General features: G+C 37.2%; 1 protein-coding gene and 1 non-coding gene across 2 annotated transcripts in view; both read left to right on the forward strand.

The window, feature by feature from the left end:
- WDR11 (WD repeat domain 11) overlaps window positions 1-27,800 on the forward strand; it is a 56,971-nt gene that overhangs the window by 18,283 nt on the left and 10,888 nt on the right. Inside the window, exons 11-19 of the mRNA XM_046653725.1 lie at window positions 1,815-1,899; window positions 7,720-7,826; window positions 10,249-10,324; window positions 14,795-14,903; window positions 17,190-17,314; window positions 18,056-18,203; window positions 22,045-22,151; window positions 22,573-22,687; window positions 23,077-23,248. Of these exons, the coding sequence (XP_046509681.1) occupies window positions 1,815-1,899; window positions 7,720-7,826; window positions 10,249-10,324; window positions 14,795-14,903; window positions 17,190-17,314; window positions 18,056-18,203; window positions 22,045-22,151; window positions 22,573-22,687; window positions 23,077-23,248 (1,044 nt within the window). The remainder of the gene's footprint in view (window positions 1-1,814; window positions 1,900-7,719; window positions 7,827-10,248; window positions 10,325-14,794; window positions 14,904-17,189; window positions 17,315-18,055; window positions 18,204-22,044; window positions 22,152-22,572; window positions 22,688-23,076; window positions 23,249-27,800) is intronic.
- Window positions 27,181-27,282, forward strand: LOC124236568 (U6 spliceosomal RNA). Its single transcript, XR_006887799.1, has one exon. It is a non-coding gene; the product is annotated as a U6 spliceosomal RNA (small nuclear RNA).

The raw sequence follows: 27,800 nt of genomic DNA on the forward strand, positions 1-27,800 counted from the left end.
AACATTTGTTAAAGATGCTATTGCTTAGCTTCTGGCTTCCTCCCCAGGTCTACAAACATGTGATTTGTGGTTGTTTTTTTCTTTCTAAAATGAAAGAAAGCACATTTATTTTGTTACTAGTATATGTCTCAGCTTAATGGCTGACTTGTGAGTGCTAAAGGCTCATTGAATATTACTATTTGACATTATTCTTATTTTCTCATTTTTCCGTTACTGTCTTCTGAAAGTGATTTGAATTTACAGGTTTAGTAGTCCATGTGTCCATATGTTCAGATTTATGTAAATGCAGATAAATGTTTAATTTTTGCTTTAGAAACTATTGATCTGTATTAAACCTCTTACAGAGATTTTAATTAGGATATCTCAACATACATTGTATGTACATGCATATACATTGTCATATACCTAATTTGTCGGTTAGGATTTTGTCATGTTCTTGGAGAAAATTACTTCTTGGGATAACTAGATAATAAGAGCTAAGTCAGGGTCTGAGATTTCCATTATGGAATAAGTTGTATTATACTAGTTTACAGTGAATATCAGTCATTTATTGAGTTTAGTATAATAAAGTAAAAGCAAAAATATAAAATAAGTGCCTAAACTTTTGCAGAGTCACTAGGGAGGAAAAGCAGAGGTGACTGTGGAGTTACTTCTCCTCGTGGTGCCCCTAGAGTATTAGATCATAGGGTCAACGTCATCAAAACTTGTGGAATTTAGAAATCACTTGATTATTATGAAGATCTGTTAATTGAAAAGTTTAGTAGTTCTTTATGTATTTTCTCAGTATTAGAAGATATTGTGGAATAGATGATAATTGTAAACAAGTGTAATGTATTTGTCTAGAGTAGTTTTGCAAAACACTTCTGGCTTTATTCAGTAAGTAAGCTAAAATTGGAACTTGCCTGGCATTTTTATATCTATTGTTATTGTTGTTTTATTAGTATTTCTGCATTCTGTTGCTTTGTATGAATCCATTAATCCTTTTAAGTCATGTGCAGTGAGAAAGTATTTGTCCAACCAATTACACTGTTTACTTTTCTTAACTTAGAAAAACATTTTAAAGACTGAAACGTTACTTTCTCAAGAATGGCCATGTCCCTTCCAAGTTAAATTTTAGACAGACTACCTGAGACCATAAAAAGCTTTAGGAATAACAGTAACTACAAACCATAATTACGGTGATAAGAGAAATAGTAATCGTGTGCTTACATTGTGCCAGGTAGTGAACTGTTTTACGTATGTCTTCTCGTTTAATCTCCGGCAGATGTGCTATTATTCCCTCGACAGAAGGAGAAAAACACAGATTCAGTGTGGGGAGGCAATTTGTAAGTGCATGGGGCAAAGCCAGGGCCTTTTGAACTCAGAATCCAAGTCAGCCACCACTTCACCATCCTTTTATGATTTATTTAATGTAAAAACCAAAATCTTTGTAAAGAAAAATAGAAAAATCTGGATAATGAGTTGCCTTTTTGAGGACTGGCTGTAATAAACATTTCGGATCTCAAAAAGTATAATCCCATGTGTAAAAAAGCTGAGGGAATTGCTTCTTCATATTTTATGTGTATTGACTCAGGTTTTGAAGCCTTTCTGTGAAAATCTATCCCTGGATTTAGGTAGGATTTTAGAGCACATGAGAATAGGCCCAGTTTTGATAAGAAGGAAGACTGAGAAATTCAGTCTTTTTTAACACATAGCTCGGGTCCCTTTTATAAAAGGTAAATTTTGTAAAATAATTAAAATCTTGAGAAAAGATGTGTTGGAAAGATCTGGAACTCCCACTGGATGAATGCTCTTCTGTTACGTCATCTTGATAGGTACAAGTAACGGTTCTGTTCTGGTGTACCATCTCACCAGTGGGCTGCTGCATAAGGAGTTAAGCATCCACTCCTGTGAAGTCAAGTGAGTATGTCATTGTGTCATTGAGATCACATGCGGAATACAGAAAAAAGTTCTCGTAGACTTTTCCACACTGAATGCTATGCACTGGTGATTGACTGAAAACTTTGAAAAATCAATATTCATGTCCAACTAATGGCTATGCTAATCAAAATGAGTCCTAATAGTTTGCTTTGTAAAAGATGTTATGCAGTGGAGAATTTTTTCATTTATTGCTGCATCTTATTTATTTCTCCTAAGGTCCAGGCTATTTTCCTACTGGAAATCACTGTTTTCTCTTGTCCAGATTTATTTAGTTTGTTTTCCGTTTTTATAAAGATCCATCAGTAAGATTGCTCATGAAAAATTTGAATAGTCATTTTAATTGTTAATTAATCTCATTTATTTCTTTGTTTAAACACCATCAGAAAAGGACCAAAACTGTATATAGCATTTATTCTTTCATTTTGAGATGTGATCTGTTTTATGAGTGCTGTGTATGCAGAAATATCTGAGGGAGGGCTAAAATGACAGAAGAATGCCTCTTCCTTTCTATTTTAAAGTGCATACATATCTGCTCTGTGGCATTATTTTGCTGATCGTATAGCTGTTTTCCTTTTTTTGTCCTAGCAATGACGGATTGTAAAGTTACACATGTATCATATAAACTTACTAAATTGCCAGTGTTTTTTTGATGATCTTTTAACAAAAGTATAAGAAAGGCCATTTTCTGTCCTCTGTATGTTGTATAAGAATAGGTCTCGCGTATATGTGAAAATTCTTAGTGAACACATTATTCTGAGTAAATGCGTTTTCTGAATGGAGAAGAGTTAACCCTTTAAGTATCACAACTGTGGATTGTGATGAAAGTTTCTGAAAAGGTTACAGTGAGTTATTCTCTCAAGTGCATTGTTTGGTGGTGCAGCCTGGGTGACTGTTTATCGCCACCTGATGCTGTGCCCTCCAGTACCTCCCTAAACACGTTTACATGGGGTGGTAATATCTTCAAAGCGTTAGGCTTTTAGGATGCAGCGACATAGATATCCAGACCCTTTCAGATTGTTATTCATCTTCTTTCTCTTCTTCCAGTAGCCCCTGCTGCCAATGCTGGTATCTTCTCTCTCTTTCTTTCCTGCCTACACCCTTCTCTTGACATTTCTTTTCACCACTTCCACACTTTTGTGAGTAGTGTTTCCTTTTATGGCTAACACCAGCCAATCAGAACTCTTCATTTAACGAGTACTTGTTCTAAAGTTACATTAAGTATTATTACTTTGCATGCATTTCACTGATCCTCACTAAAACTCTTGTGGTAGGCACTATAATTATTCCCAATTTACAGAAGAAGAAACTGAGTATTATAATCTGTGAAAAGGTAGATGGAATTCAATCTAGGCCTTTCAGGCTTCAGAGCTGAGCTCTTATACTTATGGTATATGTGTTAGATCTCCAGTTAAAAAATGCACATAGATTAGTAGGAAACATTTTGGGAATAAGACAAAAATGTGGATTGAACCAGGATTTATACTAAGAATTTGATACATGCTTCTGGAAAGTCAAGCACGTGTGCATTTTTTCCTGAACACTACAATCTTCAATAAAGGTACAATGGCTAGTTTATCAGCAAGGTATTCGTTTTAAGTAAGATTTGTTATCCTGGATCAGTCAGATCGTAGATGTCAGTAAATACATGACTTACACATCCTATGATAATATTTGTTATTGAGTAACACTGAAATTTATAAAGTGTTACTTGAGATACCAAATAATCTGAGGGATCTGCTACACAGACAGGTTGGTGTTGTGAATGATCACACAGATATGCTCCTTTTTTTAATGTGAATCTTCCCTCCTAATTGCCATTTTGAAGATAATTCAGGTTTTATATCCAGTGATGGTGCCCAAGAGGATGCTGAAATCCTGCTGGTTTTGTGTTTCAATTAACGCAGTTATAGTATTACAATTAAAAGCCATTATAAAAATTTCACAGATGTGTTATAAAAATTGCTGAACTTCTTAGCAATAAACCCAGTACATTCTAGATATTCATATGCAAATTAAAGGCCAACTTTTAGAAAGTTGTTTTTCTACCTTGTACTAAATGTGTTTTTTAAAACCACTTTATCTTAAGCACTTGAACCTTATGCATACACATAGCCAGGGGCTGCCTAACTGGATAGTTGCGACTGTGTGGTTTTTTAAAACTGTGATGTTTAACCAGTTATGCTTTACAAATATGTATTGAGCGTCTTCTGTATGCCTGCAAACAGACAACATCTTTGAGTCTTATAATCCAGTGGAAGATACCTAGAAGGAAGCAAGTGGTACATGTAGGTTTTCTTAGATTGTTAGTTTGTGTCTTTGTCCAATAGGCTAAATTTATAATTATATAACCCACTATGATTTTCAATGTCAAAAACTATTATAACAGTAGTTTATATGCACATCAGAACATTGCCTCAGTATTACTTTGAGCAAATTGAGTGATTTGTGGAAAATAAAATGATCTCTGTTTTGTCCATCTGTAAATTTGCAGAAGTTAGTTTCATATAATCGTAGGACTTGAAAGCCTTTGAGAAAGTGTGTGCTTCCCTCAGCCACCTAGTGTTGAGAAGTAGCCTCTGTAGCATCCCAGTGGAGGTCCACAGGCCCATGTGGGAAACTGTAAGAGTCAGAACCTCCGATGCCTGCTGATAGATTCTGAGGTTGCTGTTGTCCGATAGGTAGGAATCCTAAGAACAATCCTAGATCGAGTTGGAAAATGAGCTGCAGTTCTTACGACATTTTTATAGAGCTCCGTGTATACTCAAACCTAGACGGTAGTTTTCTAACTCTGGGAACATTGTGGTGGTACTCAGCTGTGTTTGACAAGAGTTTTCGTTCATTTCTTTTCATAACTAATCCTCTCCTTATCTAATCTACTTTAAAGTTCAACTTAATTTTTATTTTATTCAGTTGATCAGTAGGATTTGGATATATAAGGTGCTGCTGGAATCTGCTCAAAGGCAGCATGCTTGTAGTGCTCAATTGCAAATAAGCAGCCATCCCGTGTTCTGTGATGCCCTGGACATCTTGTAAACGGTGGGGAAAGCACTGCTCTGCATATGTATTGCACTAATAACCGCAAGGAGGAGTGCTAGGCTTTTCTTGGACATCATTCGTTTACTCTTAACAGAATTTGCGGAGTGCCTGTCATGTCCTGGAGAGACATGAATGACATGGTACCTCCCTTCGACGAGGATACAGTCTAGTGAGTGTTTCTCAGCCAGTCACACTATTTCCTCAGTTGTTCAGGCTTTCAGGCAAAACCCTGTTTGCCCTTTGGGTCTCAGCTTTAATGGTTTTCCGGGAAGCCCTGCCTGGCCCCTGAGATCAGATTCTGTGTGGCTCTTACAAGCTCCTCTTGAACTGGGCGCCACTCTCTTTTGTAGTCAGTAATACAGAATGCACTTGTGTAAATGTCTCTTTTCTATTAGATCATAAACTCCTGAAGGACAGCAGATACAGGCGTCCCATTCACAACTGTATTCCCAGTGTCTAGCAGGGTCACTGCCACATACTGGGTTCTTGGTAGCACAGTCGTTAGCCTATACTGGGTACTTAGATTTATTTTAAAAAATAATGAATAAAGAATGGGAGGACTGCAATTCTTAACATCCAGAGATAGTGGCATTACTATACTGGAGCATAAGTATAAGTAGTTCAGATTGCCAGCAATAAGACTTGGAGAGTGTCTCTTAAGGTTTCTGTGGGTAAACATCTCACTGAAGCTACCAGACTTACATAGAGAGCAGAATAAGTCCAAAATGATTCTTCTCTCCTTTTCATTCTAAACAGAAAACTTAATGAGTATTGTTACAGGTCAGGGAAAAGAAAGAGAAACAAGAGACAAAGGGACTTTTCCAGTGAATAATTAACCAAATTATATTGTATTCCCTATAGGTATGGTTTGAGGTTAGTGAATGAAGAGGCCTCATGAGGAAAATAGGGCTGGAGTTAGATCTTGAAATAAGAGTAATAATGGCAGTGATGGTAATTGTTAATACATATAGCACTAACCATGTGCCAGGCCTTCTTTATGCACTCAGTGTTGTTATTTCTGCACAACAGATGTGGAAACTGAGATGGAGAGAAAACATTGAGCTAGTAGGTGCTGGAGCCAGAACTTGAGCTCAAATGGTGCTTGAAAAGGGGGGGAGGGAGGGCATTCCAGGCATGGAAATTCTCAAGAGTACTAAGGTTTAAGCAGCCTAATCTGAGTGTTTCAACACAACTTTACATTTAAAGAATTATAAACTTTGATAACTACAGCAATTCCGTGTTGTCATAAATAGAATTTTCAGTTCTCTTGGGATTATCTTTGCCCCTCTGAGAAAGACAAGTAGGTGGACACGCAGGGGTCAATGAGGAAAAGTACTCCAGTTAAAATAGCAGACAAGGTTCAGATGAGAGAGCTAAGTTTGGTCAGGTAGGATGAGGCAAATGGTTGGGTGGCCTTGAAAGTCACAGAGAAGTTTAGTTGTGATGTAGGAAGCCATTGTACCTTCTTGGACAAGTGAGAGACATATTCAGAGTAGTATTTAATGCTAAATCTAGCAATAGCATTCCAATTGAAGTAGAAGTGGATAAACTAGATCAGGCATCAGCAAACATTTTCTGTAAAGGACCAGATGGTAAATATTTTAGGCTTTGCAGGCCATAAAATTTCTGTCAAAACTGCTCAACTCTGCCATTGTCTCATGAAAGCAGCCATATACAATATGTTGTTAAAAATGGTTGTCTCATGAAGGCTGATGTGCAATTGTAATAGAGAACAAAGGTTAGACTTCCCTCCCAGCCAACCTGTATTACCTTGTAAGCAATGTAAGGTAATAGTAGAGTGTTTCTCACTTCTTCCTTTCCTGACTGATGAGTCCACTTGTCCTGTGTCCCCCCCCCTTCCATTCTCTGCAAGCCATGATGGTGAACACTCCCCAGTTATGTTAGTGGGAAAAAATGTGGACCCACCTACTCTCCGTCTCGCATAAAGGAGACTCCCAGGGCGTTAGGTTGGTAGGTTGCTGTCTTGTTGTACATGTCTTTCTCTCTGCAATTTTTCTTCTCTGCTTTTCCCTAATCAATATACATACCATTTGGATCTTTCAGCCACTTCCAGATCTAACAGCTCAGTTCATATGTTTGCTTCAGGAATTTCTGCTTCCTAACCAACTAGGAATTTTGATAAAATTTCTAAGTGTACTCAGTTTTATGTAGTCTACTCAGAATATTTTTATACCTCTAGTTTTTAAGCAGTGGAATTCTTGGAGACTACTGCGATGTGACTTTCTCCTTTGCCAGATTTTAATAGCTTTTTTTCTTTTGGTGAGGAAGATTGGCCCTGAGCTAACACCTGTTGCCATTCTTCCTCTTTTTGCTTGAGGAGGATTGTCCCTGAGCTAACACCTGCGCCAGTCTCCCTCTGTTTTGTATGTGGGTCACTGCCCCATCATGGCCTGATGGTCCATGCCTGGGATCTGAACCTGCGAACCCGAGGCCACTGAAGCAGAGTGCATGAACTTAACCACTATACCACAGGGCCAGCCCCTTTAATAGTTACTTTAATGTTGCTATGAATCCTAATAACTAAACTATCTTGCTGTTAAATTTGGAGATAAAGTTTTAATTAGAAATAATTTCATATAATTTGGAAATGTATAGTAATATAGTCTCAAATAAAAGGTCATTAATATTATTTCTTAGTTAACTTGTATAATAAAATTTAGGTCTTAGGAAAAACTTATTTTTCAAATGAATTTTTCAAACAAAAAAGGATATTAGATTAATCTGTTTAATTTCTCATTATAGGGGTATTGAATGGACGAGTTTAACTGGTTTTCTTTCTTTTGCTACCTCAACACCAAACAATATGGGATTAGTGAGAAATGAACTTCAGCTGGTTGATCTCCCAACAGGTTTGTGTATTTAGACTATGAAAAGATTTACAGTGTTGGTCATATTGATCAAAGATGTTGCTATTTATAAAACATGTTCCAAAGTACTTTCTCTCACCTTGGCCTTTTTTCTTTGTTTTATGTTTGTATATACATTTTTTTGTAGTTCTGTAATAATTGTCCTAGAAAAGATTCATCGTTGTTTGTAAGGAAATTGTGTTAACTCAAGTGCAAGGTAAAAAGGAGTGCCATTAGCCTGAACAGACAGATATATGAACTAATATGATGCCAGTTCTACTTTTAAGTACATTTTTGTAGATGTGAAAGATGACATGAGTGCAGCCGTATTAAAATAGAGCCAGAGCAGCTGTTTCAGAGGAGTTGCCTTACGTGTCTTATTTTCTTTATCTTCCAAACTGGACCAAACTGCCAACATTCCAAATCAGTAAGGACAAGAATATCCTGTCTGTAAGGACTGCTGGAACTAGGCTTTGCTGATGTCCTGATCACTAACCAATCAATGAAGGACAAGTCTAGCCCTTTCCTGCTGATGGAACCTCAGGCCGGTCTGTACAGCGCCAACCTAGCCTGACCTCATCTGGCACCAAGGAACTCTCCTTTAATAGGACTCACCTCGTCCTCACTTCCTCCTGTAAAACCCTCTCCTGTCATTGGGTCGCTGTTTGGGTTTCTGCCTGAATCAGCGCTCCCTGAATTGCAGTTCTTTAATCCCAGAAAATCACTTTACTTCTTAAACTAGTTTCTGTTTTTGTAGGATGACGTAGATAACCAAAAGTACAGTTTTAAAATAAATCTTTGTAGTTAGACTTCATTAGATTCTCTTTAAAAATTTTCACTTTTGTAGGAAAGCCTTAAAAAACATAGGTAAGGATTGTTTTCAAATGCACAAATTTAAAACTTTTGATGGTCTGTGGCTGACTGAATAGGGAAACTTAATTAGGAGTTAAAGACTTTACAATGGGAAACATTCCAGTGAAGTAACTTTTGAAAAATTGTTAAAAACATACAACCCAATGAGTTTCAAAATGAAGATCTTGAAAATAGAATAAGGTGAGGGTTTCAAATTATTTTATAACGCACGCAGCGATTTTAAATAGATCTTTTTAACAAAATTCTTGTGGGTTTCTTTAAAATGATGTAGCGGTTGAATATATGTAAATGTTTTAACCAATAAGATATATATGTGTGTGTACATGTATGTGTAATAAATCAAGTATATAGTTGCTTCCTTTTATTCTCAGTATATATTTCCAAGATGTAGTTGTTCTTACTTAGCAGAGTACGTTACTGAATCTCAAGGAGTCAGCCCCACCTTTAATCCAGTATCGCTCTATTCTCATTGGAAGTGACCTGCCCAGTGATCCCCAGATTCCCCATTTGCCAACAAACTGGCACTGGTCTCTCTAGTTTCCTGGTAGCCCAGGAATGGAATGCCGTTCTCTAGTATCATTCACCAAAAAAATACCTGCTCATGTTTTCTAATCAGCTTAAGTGCAGGACTGTTAGATAACTTAAAATCTCTCTTTCACAGATTTATTTTTGAAGAACAATTTTCTAAGTGATAGTTACTGGCTTCCTTAAGTGGGACACTTAAGTTCATTGATTATAGACTTTTATAGCCTGGTCTTCTAAGGAAGGCAGCAGGCTAGCAGAGTTTGGGAAGGATGCGGGGTGTTTGGCAAATAGTAATAGTGGGAGCCCATTTGATGGCGTTAAGGAGCAGGGAGGCAAGCAGGCGTTCACTTGTCTTTGGATTGAATATGTCCTCTCTTTTGTTTAGTGCAATTAAAAACCTAGGAGGAGATATTAAAATATACTTGTTCAAACATAAGGTAGAATTTGCATTCTTTAAATTACAGAAAACCATTTGGCTTCTTTGGTGGTTAATTGATTCTTATCATTCCCTTATTTCAGTTTGTAGAAACTTTTTGATAGGAACATGTCAAAATATTTCAGTTGAGTATTTTGCACATGGGAAAAGAAATCTTAAATACCTATTTAAAGACTGGTTTCCCCACTAGTCAATATTTGTAAGTATGGGATGTTTATCTTACTTTAAATATACCAGTAGTTTTTTCAATTACTTTATTGTAAATGTATTAAAACATTAGAAATTGGTATTTCTGAATTTCTAAAATTAAATTAGTTGAAAGAAACCACAGAAGGAATTCAAGAAACTGCAAAAAATGAGAATATTTTTATAAAATAAATATTTGAATGTAAGTAATAAATTATTGGTCTTTAACTTGTAATAACTTTTGAGAATACTTTTTGAATTTAGATTATTAGGAAGCTTAGAAGCAGATGGAAGAATGAACAGGAGAATGGAAGGTAGCACTAATCAGATTACACTAGTATAGCTTCTTGTTTCTTCCGTGTGTTATGTGCTGTTTTCACTTTTCTTTAATATTTGCAATTAAAGGTAGAAGCATTGCTTTTCGAGGTGAACGAGGCAATGATGAACCACCCATTGAAATGATTAAAGTTTCTCATTTGAAGTAAGTGTTAACCTAAAAATATCTATGTTGTTATCACAGTGGAATCTCAGGGATTTATATATATATTTAAGGAAGTGAGAATATACTAGAATGCATATAGAATTTCTTTGTGATAGCGCATGCAGCTGTATCAAAATATTTTAATCACAAAATTAAGTTGCTTTTCCTTTTAATTCTCTACTTCTAAAAAGATGGAGTAACTTTTGTATGAATCTTAACATTTCATTGGATTGGTAAAACCTGTAACCCCGTATTGTTCCGTTATAGCTATATTGATGTTCTCTGATGAAGTTCTTATGCATTACTACCTCAACATGGGTTTATTGAGTGAAAGAACTCATTTTTTTTACTTGTAATTTAGACCCATTTTAATTCCAGTAAGTTTTTGAGTTTTTTGTCTCAAGGAAAAATACATGTAAAACAGGATTATTAAAAATAGATACTGAATGAAAACCAATAAAAAGAACAAAGGCAAAAGGAGAAAATCTCTAAAATAGTTTTCAAAATTGCTTTAGCTTTTCTATGGTCTTTGCATTTCCATATAAATTTTAGAATCAGCTTATCAGTTTTACCAAAAGAGCTTCCTGGGATTTTGATTGGGATTGCATTGAATCCATAGGTCAATATGGGAAGAATTGACACCTTAACACGTTTTGTGATTCATGAACATGGTGTATCTCTCTACTTATTTAGGTCTTTTTAAATTTCTTTCAGTAATATTTTGTAGTTTTCAGTGTATAGGTCCTGCACATAATTTGTTAATTATTTTTTGTTTTTCCTTTGATGCTATAATAAATGACTTTTTAAAAATTTCAATTTCTAATTATTCATTATTTGTATACTGAAATAGTTAATTTTTCCCCCCCTGAGGAAGATTAGCCCTGAGCTAACATCTGCCAATCCTCCTCTTTTTTCTGAGGAAGACTGGCCCTGAGCTAACATCTGTGCGACGCCTACCACAGCATGGCTTACCATGCGGTGCCATGTCCACACCGGGATCTGAACCGGCGAACCCCAGGCCACCAAAATGGAACGTGCGCACTTAACCACTGTGCCACCGGGCCGGCCCCTGAAATAGTTAATTTTTTGACATTGACCTTGCCACCATGCTAAACTTAGTTGTCAGTTCTAGTAGCATTTCTGTTGATTCCTTAGGATTTTCTATATAGACAAATTGTGTTGTTTGCCAGTAAAGACACTTCTCTATCTTTCTTTTCTGGTCTGTGGACCTTTGCTTTTTCCCTTGGTTTGCTGCACTGACTGACCTCCAGTACAATGTTTAATAGAAGTGATGAGAACTGACATCTTTGCTCTGTTAATGATCTTAGGGAGAATGCATTCAGTCTTTCAACATTAAATATGTTAGTTGTAGAGTTTTTGTAGATGCCCTTTATCAGATTGAGAAAGTTTTCCATTCCTAGTTTGCTGAAACTTTGTATCATTGAATAGGTAGTGAATTTTGTCAGATACTTTTTCTGCATCTATGGACATAATCGTATGGTGTGTTTTTGTTTTGTTCTTTAAGTTGGCTAATATGGTGAATTACATTGATTGATTTTTCAAATATTAAACTAACTTTACATTCCTGGGATAAATTCCACTTGGTCGTGATGTATTACTGAATTTGATTTACTAATATTTTGCTTTTACTGGGTTTGATTTGCTAATATTTTATTAAAATAGGATTTTTGCATCAATGTTCATGAAAGATAGTGGTCTAGTTTTTGTGTAATATCTTTGTCTGGTTTTAGAATCAGGGTAATGTTGACCTTGTAAAATGAGTTGTGAAATATTTGCTTCTCTTTTTTCTGTGTGCTTTTGTATAGAATTGATATTATTTCTTCCTTAGATAGGAAGAATTCACCAGGGAATCCATCTGGGCCTAGAATTTTCTTTCTGGAAAAGTTTTTAAATACAAATTCAATTTCTCATAGATATAGAGCTATTTAGGGTAGTTTTTTTTTCAGTGAGCTTTGGTAATTGGTATTTTTCAGGTAACCTGTCCATTTCATTGAAGTTGTTGAATTTATTGATGTAAACTTGTTCATAATATTCTTATTCTTTCATTATTGGTGTGATCTGAGTGATGTCTCTTTTATTCTTGATATCAGTAAATTATGTCAATTTCATTGATCTTTTCAAAGAAAATCCTTTGGTTTCTTTGATTTTTCTCTGTGGTTTTCTATTTTCTGTTTCATTAACTGGCATGAGGATCTTTTTTTTTTCCTTGATTACTTTGGGCTTACTATGTTATTTTTCTAGTTTCTTGAGGTAGAACCTTAGATGATTAAATTCAGATCTTTAGCATTTAATATAAGCATTTAATTCTATGTAAGCACTAATTTTCCTGTACCCTACAATTTTTGATATGATGTTTCATTTTAGTGCAATTTATATTTTAAAATTTCCATGGGATATTTATAGGTACACTGTTTAATTTTAGAATATTTAGGGGATTTTGCCAGATATCTTTCTGTTTATTTCTAGTTTCTGTTAGGGTCAGAGAGCATATTTTATATGTTTCAATTCTTTTAAATTTAATGTGATTGTTATATGGCCCAGAATATGGTTTCTCTTAGTGAGTGTTCCATGGTACTTGAAAAGATTGTGTACTCTGCTGTTGTTGATCAGAATATTCCATAAATGTTAGTTCAAGTTGGTTGATAGTTACTCAAGTCTTTTATATTCTTACCGGTTTTCTGCCTGCTTTTCTATCTGTTACTGAGAGATGAGTGTTGAACTCTCTAACTTTAATTGTGGGTTTATTTCTCTTGAAGAACTGAAGTTCTTGCTTTGGGTATTTTAAAGCTCTGTTATTAGGTACATACATATTTAGTAATATTATGTCCTTTTGATTAATCAGCTGCTTTATCAATGTTGAAATATCCTCTTAGTTTTTGGTAATATTCTTTATTCAGAAGTAAATCTGGTTTGTCTGATTAGTATAGTCACTCCAGCTTTCTTTTGATTACTGTTTGCATGGTATATCGTTTTCCAACCTTTTATTTGTAACTTATCTGTGTCTTTATATTTAAAGTTGATTTCTTATAGGCAGCATATAATTGGGGCTTGTTTTTCTATTTGCTCTGACAATCTTTGCTTTAATGGCAGCATTTATATTCATATTTAATATGGCTTATGTTTAAATCTACCATCTTGCTGGTTATTTTCTATTTTTTTCATTTAAATGACTTAATAAAGATAATTCTTAGTTTATCAGTCTTAATTTCTAATATCCGAAATACCAGTTGTTGTAGCCCACGTAAACAGAAGTTCTTTGAGGGTGGCCCTCAATAATTTTTTAAAATGTCAAGGACTCTTAAGACTTAAAAAGTTTGACAATTGCTCAGGTAACTATTTGGACTCCAGTCTCCTCTATTTCCAGTCAGTCTTGACTCTACACATGCCTGCTAAAGTAATACATCTAAAACAACTGACCACATTATCCCCCTACTTCAGAGCTCAGTGATCCACTATTCTCTGCAGAGTAAATCTCTGTATACCCTCACCTGGCATTTTAGGGTGTCTCAGGTCTTTATAATGCCGTCTGGAATTCACATTTTAATCTTTCTTATGATGATTTCTCTCACATACTCTGCATTTCAGGTAGCATGTTCCCCCAAACATGCTCTGTCCTTTCCTGTCTTTTGCCATTTGTCACATTTGTAATTCTGCTTAGAATGCCATTTCCCTATTATCAGAATTAATCTCCTTTTTCGTAATGGGTCTTTGTAGCATTTACCAGATTCTGTCTTATATTAGTTATTTACGTACATGCCTTTATATTAGATGTAATAAAAAATATGATGTATTGCATTTGTATAATCCATCATGGTTTATAAAATTATGTGTGCTGCCCCTTTTTTTGTTGTTGTTGTCCTTATAGCATTTAGTGAAGTGGGTAAGACAGGTGTTATTAACACCATTTTAAAGGCAAGTAGAATAAAATTCAAAAGGTTACATGGTTTGTCTGAGACCATGTAATTATCCAGTGGCAGACTTGGTCCTGAGCAGGAGAACCTGAGTCCTTTGATACAATGAGTACAGGGATCTTCCTGCTCTGTTACATTTCCTCAGTGTCAGCCTGACAGAAGCTTTACTTACTTTTTTATTTAATTTTTACTGTAACCTACATACCAATCCATTGAGATAGTAGTATTCTCATGTCATGTATGAGAAAATTGAGCCTCAGTGGGGTTACAGTAAGCTGTGTCACTAGGATGTGAACTTGCACCTTTTCTCATTCTTCTCAGCGAGGCCGCTTGCCTAGTTACAGCTCTGCGGCGCTCAGAGGTTGTCTGAGGCCTTTACCTTCTTATGAGTATTGATCGTGAGGATTAAATGTTAGTGTAAATTGTCCGTGTTTAGAATTGTCATTTGAGTTTTCTGATTCACTGAACTTTTTGATTTGTACTACTTATGGTGAATATCTTGCAAAAGGGGCTTATTTAGTAATTTTGTTTATTTTAGGCAGTATTTGGCAGTTGTATTCAAAGATAAACCTCTGGAATTATGGGACGTCAGGACTTGTACCCTTCTTAGAGAAATGTCCAAAAACTTCCCTGCGGTGACCGCTTTGGTAAGTTACAGTTGGAGAGCTGAATAGTTTATTTAGATGTGTGTGTGTGTGCTGAATGTTGTTCTCTAGCTTGAACTGAAATCATTACTGCCATGTATTTTCTTGTTAAAAATGTGTGTTCACAGAAGATGATCTAAGTAAATGGAGATAACTCTTATTTTTTTGGATGGGTTAAGCTAATATTACATTAGTGCAATTCCAGTTAGAATTTCATTTAGATATTTTGAGGAAGGTGATATACATATTCTAAAATGTTTATGAAAGAATAAAGGTCATAATAGCTAAGTCAGCCTTGAAGAAAGGAGTGATGTAGGGGGTGGGGGTGGGGCCGTCCCCCTTGTTACAGTATCTTTTACAAAGCCAGAGAAACAAAAGCAGTGTCTTCTTGGCCCAAGAACAGGAAATGGACCCGCATCATAAGGAGTTCATTAACATATCCATGAACATTTGGGAACTTACTGTATAGTAAAGGAGCACACAAACCCAAGGGGAAGGACAGACTGCTTAGTAGACAGTATCAGGAAAACTGTCTCACTTTATGGAGAAAAATACTGGATCTCTCCCTAGTACCATACTCACAGGTGGGCCCCATAGGATTAAAGACCTATGTGTAAAACGGTAAAGCTATAAAATTAATATAGTCAAACATAAAAGAATATTTTTGTGTTCTGGGGGCAGGAGAGGACGTCAGAAGTTCATGCCACAAGGCAAAAAAATAACTCATTTAATTACATCAATTGATGCTTTCCTTTCAATGAAGGGCAACAATGTCAACATTAAATATAGAAGACAAGTTGGAAAAAGAAACTTTCTGGGGCCTGCCCCGTGGTTGAGTGGTTAAGTTTGTGCACCCCACTTCAGCGGCCCAGGATTTCACTGGTTGGGATCCTGGGTGCAGACATAGCACCGCTCATCAGGTCCTGTTGAGGCAGCGTCCCACATCGCACAGCCAGAGGCGCTCACAACTAGAACATACAACTGTGTACCAGGGGGCTTTGGGGAGAAGGAAAAGAAAAGATTGGCAACAGATGTTAGTGCAGGTGCCAATCTTAAAAAAAAAAAAACAGCTTTCCGATGTCTAAAACTGACAAGGGACTAATTAATCCCCCTAGGGGATTAGTATTATGGGAACTCCTGCACGTAAACAGTGAAAAGAACAAGAACCCCAGTGGAAGGATGGACAAACTATGTGAGCTGTTAATGAATGTCAGAGAAACCTGAAAGGCCAACAAGCATATGAAGAAATACTCAAATTCATCAGTTTTTAGAGATGTGCAAAGTAAAATAACCGTGATACACCTTTTAGACTAACAACAATGGGAAGGCGAGATAGCTTTAGATATGGGTGTAATATGGGCTGTAGGAATCCTTATGCATGGCTGGGAGGAATGTGGACCACTGAAGCCATTCTGCAGAGCAAGCTAACAGCACTTAGGCAAACACAGACATCCTCTGTGCTCCAGCTCTTCAACTCCTGGTCATGAAGGAACTTTTGTGAGGATATTGACTGCAGTGTTACTTGTCATGATGAGAGTTTGGAGGCAATCTTGGAGTCCTTTGCTGATAGAACAGAGAGACTAAAAATTGGTGGATGCATCCGTGGAATATTATTATACAGCATGCAGAAACGACAGAGATAGGACTTAAATACATTGTGCTGAGTGAAAGAGAGCTAAAAACAGGATGAGATATAGAACACATTTATGTAAATATATAACATATTTATGTAAATTACAGATGCATGCATGTGAAATAACTACGTGCTAAGAATTTGTATATACTAGAGGATATTACATTGAGTGCGTTAGAATAGGTGGGAATATAAAATCGTAAATAAAACGAGGTTTGAGGTGGACCTATGGATGGTAATGGGCCATGATTAGAGGAATGTGATTATCTTACCCTATGCCTAAGGGGGAGTGGGTGGAGGTAGGGAACAGGAGATAGCATAATTGAATTTATTATTTTCATTTTGTACAAAAAGAAAGCATGAAAAGGTTAGACCTTTTAGAAGTTTGCCATTAAACTCTTCTACCTTAAGCTCTAATTAAAGATCAGAGGTAGAAGGAGGTAGAGGTAGATTATTAAAATCCTCTCCCTTAAGCTTTAATTAAAATGCATTCATTCAGCCTTTCTATAAATAGATAAAACCTAAGAACAAATTGTGAATTCGTGTGTAGTAATAATAAGTGGTGCTTGGCAATAGCGAATATGCCCAGCTGTTCTGGAAAGATTCTTTGACAGAAGGAAACACCATTTCTAGGAGTGTCCATCTTTGCTTCACAGGAGTGGTCACCGTCTCACAACTTGAAGAGCCTGAGAAAGAAACAACTGGCCACCCGAGAGGCCATGGCTCGCCAGACAGTGGTCTCAGATACGGAGCTGAGCATCATTGAGTCATCTGTGATCAGGTGCAGTGTGCTGTTTCCTGCCACTGTCGTTTGTAATATCTTTGTCATGGTTAAGAATGTGACAAGTGTCATCCAAAGGCGTCTCTACTAGCAAGTTTCACCTTGCTTTTGAACATATTTTATTTGGTCTTTCAGTACAGACCCAGATTACTGAAGAGTTAGTTTTATTATTGGAATGCTTAGTGCAGTTAATCACTTACACAGTAATATCCACACATCAGTGTCCGCTGGTGAGTATGTTCCTTCTCAGTGCCCTTCTATTCTATAACCTTCAGCCTTTAAGATTCAAGTACACATGGCATGAACATACAGATAGATCATATTTTCATTTATGTACACCAAAGAAAATATACTAAGAATTCTGAATTTATGTACTGTCTCCATCTCCATCCCCACCAATTTTACCAATATAAAACCTCAGAGAGAATGATGTGTCAAAGTAAGGCCTCTCTTCTCCTGAGGACTGTTCTGTAGCAGAAACAGCAGAGGTTTCTTTTTCATGTCTGAAGTCTGAATCACTTTGTTCCTCTGTACAGGGTAAATGTTCTCTGGTAGTATGACTATTTGGGAGTAATGTCTGTTTTCCTATCACTCGCTGGGCAAAGATTAGTTACAGGTTTTTTTTTTTTTTAATGATTTTGGACCTCCTGTTAGTGCATGTCATTTTGGACGAGTTAATTAATTATGGGTGTCTCGCTAGGGAAAAGAAATACCTTTATCTTACTTGTCTCTATCCCACAGCTTGTTGCAGGAGGCAGAAAGTAAATCTGAGCTCAGTCAGAACATCTCTGCCCGGGAACATTTTGTGTTTACTGATAATGACGGCCAAGTTTATCATCTCACTGTTGAAGGGAACTCCGTGAAAGATAGCGCTCGGATTCCGCCAGACGTGAGTCCAGCCCTCCATTAAATCTGCTTTGAGTCCTCATCGAAGATTTTCTTGTTTCCATGTCTAGTGAAGCTGTAGTGAAGTTGGAAAGCTATTTCAGAAAAGTTTAATGTAAATAAACTTTACTATTTTAAGGAGATGTCATTGATTAAACTTGTTCCATACCGCTAGAGAATAGCCTTATCACTACTTTGATTAAGTACTTACCATTTGCTACTCATTTTTATCTCCATAATAATCCATGAGTAATTACTTCCGTTTTTTCTGTGACATAACTGAGAGAGAATAAGTGACTTTCCCAAAGTGACCCAGCTTAGCAACATGGCAGTTTTAAACTCAGGTCTGTCTGTCTGACTCCGCTGTCTCTCCTCGTTCCATTTCAGGCATTACCTTGAAGGATTTGCCTTACAACTTCGTATTATTTTTAGATTATAGTAGGTTGTAAGTGTAGTAGTATTATTACTATTTACATATATATATCCTTCTCATGGCCTTGTGGAATCCTCTGACTAAGGTTTTGTGATTAATAATTTGGGTCAGCATGTATCTCACAGGTTGTTTTTAATGGGTGGATTAAGAAAATGTTTTTAACTAATACAACTGTAATGGTTAAGTGGAGGCATGAGTTGATTTCTTAAAATATATGTATTTATTTAAAATTGCTGTTTAAAAATGAAGTGTTTTAGTCGAATGCCAACCCCCACATTTACAGGTGGCTCAGGGGTCTCATGAGGTTGCAGTCAGGATGTTGGCTGGGGCAAGAGGGTCCACTTCTGAGATGGCTCCCTCACAGGGCTCCTGCAGATTAATGCCGGCTGTTGATGAGAGGCCTCAGTTCTTCCTCATGTGGACTTCTCCATAGGGCTGTCTGAGTGTCCTCACGCCATGGCAGCTGGCTGGCCCCAGAGCGAGTGATCCAAGAGAGCACAAAGAGCACAAGAGCAATGTCTTAGGACCTTGTTCAGGAAGTCACACTCCATCATTTCTGCAGTATGCTACCGGTTCACATGTCAGCCCTATTCGTTGTGGGAGATGATCACCAAGGGACATGAATACCAAAAGGCAGATTCAGTGGGGGCCTCTTAGAGGCAGCTACCACATCTTCCTTATTAACAACAATAGAGGAGAATTGAGGGCGTCCAAACAGCCTTCTCTACTAAAAGCAGAAACTCACGTGTGAAAGTGCTTCTCACACTGTCATTTCCTTTTTACTATTATATAGAACATGTTGTATCTGAGACTTAGTAATTTCTATTTTGAACTATCTCTAATATTGCCAAACATTTTCACTAGTTTGAAAGATGAAAAAGATAATACAAATGTGAAAGATTGATATTTGGTAGTTATGTTAGGAAAAGTAACCTAACTTTGTGTGGAAAGAAAAACTGTAGTTAAAGAATGCAGGCATCAGAGTTGCAGTATAATGTAGCTGACTTTGGAAAATCAGTTGACTTTCTTAGTAACATATGTAGCTCCTCCTTTAGAACCCCAGGGAAGGTCCCATCCAAGCCCTTCCCCTGCCACTCACCAACAGCTCAGTCTCTTTGTTTTCTAATCACTTCACATTTGAGATTAGAATGTAGAAATAATAATTTTTGAGATGCCAGTTCCCCACCACCTCCCCCAAGTTAAAAACTTTTGGACATTAGACTTGAGTTTTCCTTTTTATAAGTGCTTCTTTCAGGATGATAATTACGCCACACAGCTTTTAAGATTCTGTCCCTTTTTGTGGAGGCCTGAAGTCAGGATATAGTAAGTCTGTTCTGCCTGCCCGATCCTTTTATTTACTGCAGCTAGAAGCAGCTTCCTCAAGGAAAGACCCGCCAAGTAAGGACCCAGCCTCCAATGAAATTATGTTTTAGAGCGGATTATACTTAGAGAAAGGGAATTGAGCATCTGCTATATATAATACACGAGGAACTGGTTTTGATTCATTATTTTAATGTTTTGTAATTAAAATATGTTCTAGGTACTATAATGTAGAATTTAGGCAGAGGTTTTATTTGCTTATTTTAATCCAATATTTATCTTACCCTCTTTCCAAATGTAAAGTATTAAACATTTGTCTTAAGTTGAAACTTTCTGTCTGGAATTTGGCTCCAGATCTATAAAGTGTATAAAGTGATAAAAAGAAGAGAAAAGCTTGGCATATTTTAAATTATGTTGGCATGGCGAGTCTGTAGTTGACTACTTTTATCCAAACACTGGAGCAGTGGGAGAGAAGGAGTCTCTCTGCCGTGCTGCCAGCCTGACTTCTCATTGTTCGAGCGTCATGTTTTACACCCGGGCAACACATCAGTGTCAACTAATAATACTCTGTAAGGTTTTCATCTTACATTATTTCTCTTGGTATTATTTGGAGCCACAAAGCAAGTGTGTGCCACATCCTCTGAAAGCACCCTGGGATCTCCCTATGGCTTGGATCCCATTAACAAAGTCTTACGTAGAAAGGTCTAGATTGTTTAATTGTACAGTTGTGTTACATCACATGTATTCAAAGCTAGTAATACTGATCTCTAGGCTAATTTAAACTTCAATATTCTAATTTTTAGAAGTTAGAAAGTAAGACTATAAAATGTAAAAATTTTCAAGATTAAAAAGTAAATTTAAAGGCAAATTCCTAATTAAACGTTCTGTTAATATAGTCAGGAGAATAGAAATAAAAATTGGAGCATAGCTTCATACTGTACAGAATTCTATTTATTGAACGTAACTGTCTAAGTTTTTACTTACTGAATTCATTAAAATACTCATTTTTCATCCAGTTTTTTCTTGACTGCCAACCTGGATTTATGCAGTATTTGGTGTGTATGCCAGTCTATTGATAGTCAATTTGGCAAACCCTTGGAGCTTTCCCACTCCTGACTACAGATACCGTGAGAACTAAACATGAGAATTTTTATTTTGTTCTATAAATGCAAAAAGAAGATTTCTTCTTAATAAGTGGAGAAGTAATTGAGCAGTAATATTATTTAATAGCTAATATGTATTGACTGTTTACTGTGTGGCAGACATCATCTTAAGGCCTTTACCTGGGTAAATTTATTAACACTAATAGGAACTCTCAAGTTTCATGAGCTTACTCAACTTTATTGATGATAAATCCAAGATGCAGAAAGATGAAGTAAACATGCCTCAAATCACACAACATACTAAGTAATAAGCTCAGATTCCAGCCCAGGCAGCTGACCTCGAGCACTGGCTTCTCACTCTGTGCCATTGTTAGAGCCAGAAGCTCCTGTCTTCCCCACGTAGTTCTTACAATAGTGGTTCATTCTTTATATTCTAACTTCTTTTCAGAGCTTTCTGTGAATTCAAATTGCACAGATGCCTTTAATATACAGTGTCTCTTCACCTTCTTTATTCCAGAAGGTACTAGGGAAGCTCTGGATCCTCCATCCATAGAAAAATTACTGCACAATTAGTTATAACACGGCTTTGAGTTTTCCCCAGAGTAGATTTAGTTATCCTTTTGCAGTGAGACAGAAGTTGGAGACAAGAGCTCTCTGGAAAACGTTTCCTTTCCTTCTCTTTTTTTCTTCCTTTAATTTTCTTTTCTGTAAGGTAAAAGACATCCCTTCTTTCTAAATGTAGTTCAGGCAACTTAACATCTATCAAATCAAAATCTCCTGTTTCTTTGTAGTTGAAATTGTTAGTGCTAGGTAGCTCTTTTAGTGTCCATCTGTTAGTGTGTGATGGCATCCATACTAAAGCAAAACCATTTATAATTAAGTTTTATTAAAATATCTTTACTGCTTCATCACAGTTATTAAGTAAAAATATTTCTCTGTTATGCACCAAGTAGTGAAATTTAGATGCGTTTGTTGCTGTTGTTTTCTAGGGAAGTATGGGTAGTGTTACCTGCATTGCTTGGAAAGGTGATACGTTGGTTCTTGGAGATATGGACGGAAATTTAAATTTTTGGGATTTGAAAGGCAGAGTATCCAGGTATGAGTCAAAAGTGCAACCTTGTTAATTTGGTTAAAAAGAATTAACCTCTTGATATGGTTCTGTGGGAGACTTGTGGGTTGGTAATAAGCAGAATCACTAAACATGACCAGTGTAGCTTGGACAAGTTCAGCGTGTCACTGAACTTGGGAGGAAGGGCTTTGACCCAAGCTCCGGATCATTCATAGAACACCTTGTCTGCAGGTGGCCCACGCAGAAGCACTGGGACATCATTCCAGCTGTTGTTAAAAGGCAGATCCTGTCTGTCAGATGTAGCCCCTTTTCCAGAAAGTAAAGTGGTTCTCCTATCATCAGACCTTGTCAAAAAGGGGAATAGAAAGAGACATTGGACATGGTTTCTGGTGACAAGATACCACGCTACTTCACATTGGTGTTTTGGTTTTTGTTTATTTGTTCTCAGAGGGATACCTACACACCGAAGTTGGGTGAGGAAGATTCGTTTTGCTCCTGGTAAAGGAAACCAAAAATTAATAGCAATGTACAATGATGGAGCTGAAGTGTGGGATACTAAAGAGGTAGGCCCAGCTCCACGAGGGTACACTGCAGTGAAGCTACTGCTCACAGGAACTATATATTTCTTTCTTCCTTCTGATTTAGAAATGAAAACTATATAATGGGTTTGTCAAGCTTCTTAAAACAATTTTCTTTTTTAAAAATTTTTCCTTTATAATAATTCTGTTCTAAATAAAGGTGACAGCCCAGCAGATTGTTTTTTAATGTTCTCACTATCTTTGAGTCCCTTAAAATGCAGTCTGCCTGTGGAGGATAGATTACCAAAGACTGTTCAGTTTCAAACTTGCACTGGGCCTTTGCCACAGGCACTGTCTTTCCTTGACCATTTAATCCAGAATGATAAACATCTTCCTTTTCTTTCTGAAAGTGACAACCAAATTCACTCTTGAAGGTTCAGATGGTGAGCAGTTTAAGAAGCGGGAGAAATGTGACCTTTCGGATATTGGACGTGGACTGGTGTACGTCAGATAAAGTGATCTTGGCATCAGATGATGGGTGTATCAGAGTCCTGGAGATGTCCATGAAGTCTACGTGTTTCAGAATGGACGAGCAAGAGTTAACTGGTATGGAATTCTAATGAAAGGGTGCTTTGAAACCTGGCTTTATTTTGCGCATGCTACTGTCTTCTGGGAGATAGAGCTGCTTCTGTTTCGTTTCAATCTTACTTTCTAAGAATCTGAGTTTTAGAAAATCTGTTAGCTTAAAGCTTGAGTGTTTTTACTGCTGAGAAGCCAGACTCCTTTGTAACTGCAGACGTCACTCATTCCGCACTCTGGTTTGGCAAGTGCCTGTTCTTTGATCCTTTTCTGAGTGCTTTGTCAAAAGATCAAAGATGTTTACATTTACAAAAATGACTTATTCAGAATTCAGGAGAACTCATCAGAGGACATGAATCTAGTGGTAAGGTTCTGCTGGCTTTTTAATAATGAGCCTTATATCTTTTGCAACTATATATCATTGAAAAATCACTTTGGAGAGTGTTCCGAATATCCTGAACTTTGATGTCTATCTTATGACTTGTTAAATGGCCAGTCAAAATAAAATTAGATGGTCGTGCCTTTTACCCTTTTTTGTATGGTTGTCTCGAGATTCCTTTTTACCAGACTGAAAAATATTTTAGTAAAAATAACCCCGTAAGTGACTTTAAAAAAAGAATGAGGAGATTGTGAATGCACTCATCACTCAGTTTGAAAGGCAGCTTTTGTCTGATGAAATGCAGTGTGCATCCTTGGAGGCTGCTTTGGGATGGAGACAGACACCCTGATCCTAATTGAAGCAAAGCAGGAAACTTCCCGCGTTCAGTATTCTCCAAGACTACCTTTGGTACATGCTCCAGCCTGTCTGATCTGTAACAAATTTCATAAGAGACTTGTTTTGGTCATTTACTGAATTTCAGCATGGAATTGTCAGTTCTGGCAATTGTCTGTACCTTTTCTGTGGAGTCAAACTTTGGCACATTCAGAGACAGTAGTGTTTTGAAAAACCTGCCCTTTCATGTTGGGTTCATGCTTGAGGCACAATGAAGTTGCTGCTGATGCTTGCCGGGCCACCTTTAACTTATGCTAGGTGTGCTTTCGTTTTTGTCACTGCCCCACCCCTGCTGCTGTATTCATGTCCCACCATTTCTTACTGTGTAACTCTGACTGCCATCTGCTGAGGGCAGGAGTTGGGCATTGCATTCCTGTATCTGCCCTGGAGACATTTGCCAGCTCTGCAGCAGTAGCAAGGCCTCCTCCCTGAGAAGGACAGCATTGATTCAATTTTAAACCTAAAGGTATTGAGGAAATTGAGGGAACTTCAAGAATGATTTTTCTTTTTATTTAGTTACAGTTCTAGGTAAAGAGATGTGCAAATATAATCTAAATGTTTGAAAAGTTTTTCTTTCACCTTTAATTTAAAATTTAAATCTAAAAACCCCCAAGCCAAGGTAGCTTGTTCTTAAATTAAACTGACTGCAGAATTGGAGCTCATCATTAACCCATGTTTGATACCGTGCTTGAACATCTGAACCTGCAGCCAGATTTTAGATTGCATTTTTCTTTTAAAGCTTTGCTAACATTAAAAAGAGAACAAAAATCATTCCTATCCAGTCTCTAGTGGTGCAGCCTCAGCCAGTAAGGAAAAAATTTTTAAATAGTAATGGGGAAAGGTCAATAAAATTGTGCATACATTTCCCAAATTGAACTTGAAACTCAGAACAACACTCAGTAAATGTTAAAGAATAGAAACTGGTGATAGTGTAAATATGGAATTAGGAAAAAGAGATTGTGTTTACCTCTAAATACATGCTGATTTAGTCCTGGAAAAAGTATATTTGATATAATACATTTCTATTCTTGGGAATTAGAGATGTATTTTGGACTTAGTGATGTGGGATAAAAATAAAATCATTGTAGGTCACATACGTTGACATAGTCAATATATTTTCTTCAGTCCTCCTTGATAACAAGTGGAAAATGTCATAAAATACTGATTCAAGTCTATTTTCTTAGAACAGCTTAGATAGTCCCCTTCCACCCTGCCCCCCATTCACATTTCTCCCCCCCCCCCCCCCCCCCCCCCCCAAGTAAAGGGGGAAGGCAGACAAACGTAGAAGACTGGCTCCCTTGTTTTTGAGTTGGAGAACCCTTCTTGCCTGCTCCCTTATTTTCAGGGGCATAAAATGGCATTAAAAAAATCTTAATGTTTTTTTTTAGTAGCGTCTAAAAGGAATTCAAGAGTATGAGACTTATTTAATAACATTCTAGTACGATGCAGTTTCCTCACACTTTAAATAGCATCAGCATCGTGTCAGAGACTGTTCAACCTAACTTCCTCCCCAGCTGTTTGGGCCACTGCTGAACACATTTTTCCTCAGTGAGCACATATAGAAAGAAGCTTTCTAAAATCAGATACATACACGAACCTCTCCTTTATGTCTGCCTCAGTTTTCCATGGTCATTTCCAAGAGTTTTCATTTGGGACATTTGAAAAAGTTGTCATAACTTATGAGTATGCAGAGGTCCAGGGATGCTAAACCACATGCAAAGCATGGAACAATCTGGACAAGGAAGAATTTGTCCTGCCCGGGGGCCGGCCCCGTGGCCAAGTGGTTAAGTTTGCGCGCTCCGCTGCAGGCGGCCCAGTGTTTCATCAGTTCGAATCCTGGGTGCAGACATGGCATCGCTCATCGAGCCACGCTGAGGTGGCGTCCCACGTGCCACAACTAGAAGGACCCACAACTAAGAATATATACAACTATGTACTGGGGGGCTTTGGGGAGAAAAAGGAAAAAAAAAAAAATTTTGTTCTGCCCAAAAAGTCAATAGGGTCCCTTGTCTCTCTTTGTCCCCCCTCATTGCATCACAGTCAACAAAATCACCAGAGCTGAGTCCTCTCCTTCCCCGATTGCCTGCTCCCCTTGACATTGGCTCCCTCCAAGTGGCGGAGTCACTTTTCTGCTTTTCTTCTTGGCTCTTCAGTTTCTAATTTCCTGCATTGCTGTCAGATAGGCAGCTAACACCTGGGCATGATTAACACCTCAGATAGCATAGCCCAGACTAAGCAGAATGTGTCTAAGAGAAGTAGCGATGATGCCAACTGCCTTTTCATTCTAATTGTGTAATTTCCAGAAGTGAATGAGCTCTTGTAGGTGAGTTTCTCCAGCTGTGAGATGATCGCCCGTTACTCTTTCATGGCTAATCTTTGCTCTGGAGAAGAAACTTTTAAATTCATTAAAGGATAGGAAGTAATAGAGTTTAGTTTCAATTTGTTAAATGCTCATCGGTATGCTATCAACAATATTTTGCTTTGGAGAAATAGCACATATTTGTTTTTAAAAATCAGACATTTCCCTCAGTTTACTCAGACTTAGTAAATGTTGTCTTGCTCACATTACATAAAAACCCTGGAGTGCTGCTTTCTAGGAAGATTCTCTTGTGTCTTTTCATTGTCCGTTGATTAAGAAACTACCACGTAGCATAGAAACTTTCTTGAACCATTCTGAGTTTAATTTGTACTGCTAACGTTTTGTTCTCTGACATGTACTATTTCCAAACATTTTGTGACCTAATGCCAGCAGCTACTACAGTCTGAAAGTGAAAGGGGCTGACTTGAAAATATGAGGATCATATGGTTGGCCATCTATTAGGGATGAATAGAAACAAAGAACTTAGGTAGACTAACCACCTTCATCCCTTCCGGGGCTGATTTAATAGTTCTGCAGGTAGGTAGAAAAGCCTCACTCTTGACAGGTACTTCATGCCTTCCTTTACAACCTAGGTACAAAAGAAAAGATAAATTTGACTAAATGGAAAAAATTTTTTCTAAAAAAACTTTCATTGCAAAAGAGACTATAAGCAAAACAAAATACAAATGATAGGGAGAAAATATTTTGTAAGTCATTAACAGACTGTCCAAAAGAGAGAAAAAGATATACAAATAGCCCTTAAACATATGAAAAGATGCTCAACTTTATCCATAATAAGAAAAATACAAATTAAAACCATGGTAAAGTGCTTGCTTCAGCAGCACACAGTAAAATTGGAACGATACAGAGAAGATTAGATGGCCCCTGTGTGAGGATGACATGCAAATTCATGCAGTGTTCCATATCTTTGAGAAGTCACTGTAGACAAAAGAGGCCAGAAAAGCCTTCTGGGAAAGCCAGAGCAGCGGGAGGCTTGCAAAGATTTGCTTAAAATTTCACCAAGCAGTACACTTCAGGTTTGTGTGGTGTGCTGTCTCCCTTCTCTGCCTCCTTTTCTCCACAGCACTTCACACCATCTGACATCCTATACGTTTCATTTACCCATCTTGTTTTGCTCCCCAAATAGAACTGTACGCTCCACAAGGCTGAGATTTGGGGTTGTTTTGTTCATTGCTGTATCTCCAGAGCCTGGAACATAGTAGGTGTTGATAAATGGTTGTTGAATGATTGAGTGAAAAAAACCCTACACTGAGAAACTGTTTCTCACTTGTTAGATTAACAGAAATTCAAGAGCTTGAAAATACACTTTGTTGCATGGCTATGAGGAAACAAGCATTCTCATACACTGCTCACGGAGTAATCCCTGTAGGAAGGAATTTGGCGACATCTAACAAAGCTATGCCTCTTTCCTCAGCAGGCCTCTGCTA

Source organism: Equus quagga, chromosome 2 (assembly GCF_021613505.1).
Source record: "Equus quagga isolate Etosha38 chromosome 2, UCLA_HA_Equagga_1.0, whole genome shotgun sequence".
NCBI lineage: Eukaryota > Metazoa > Chordata > Mammalia > Perissodactyla > Equidae > Equus > Equus quagga.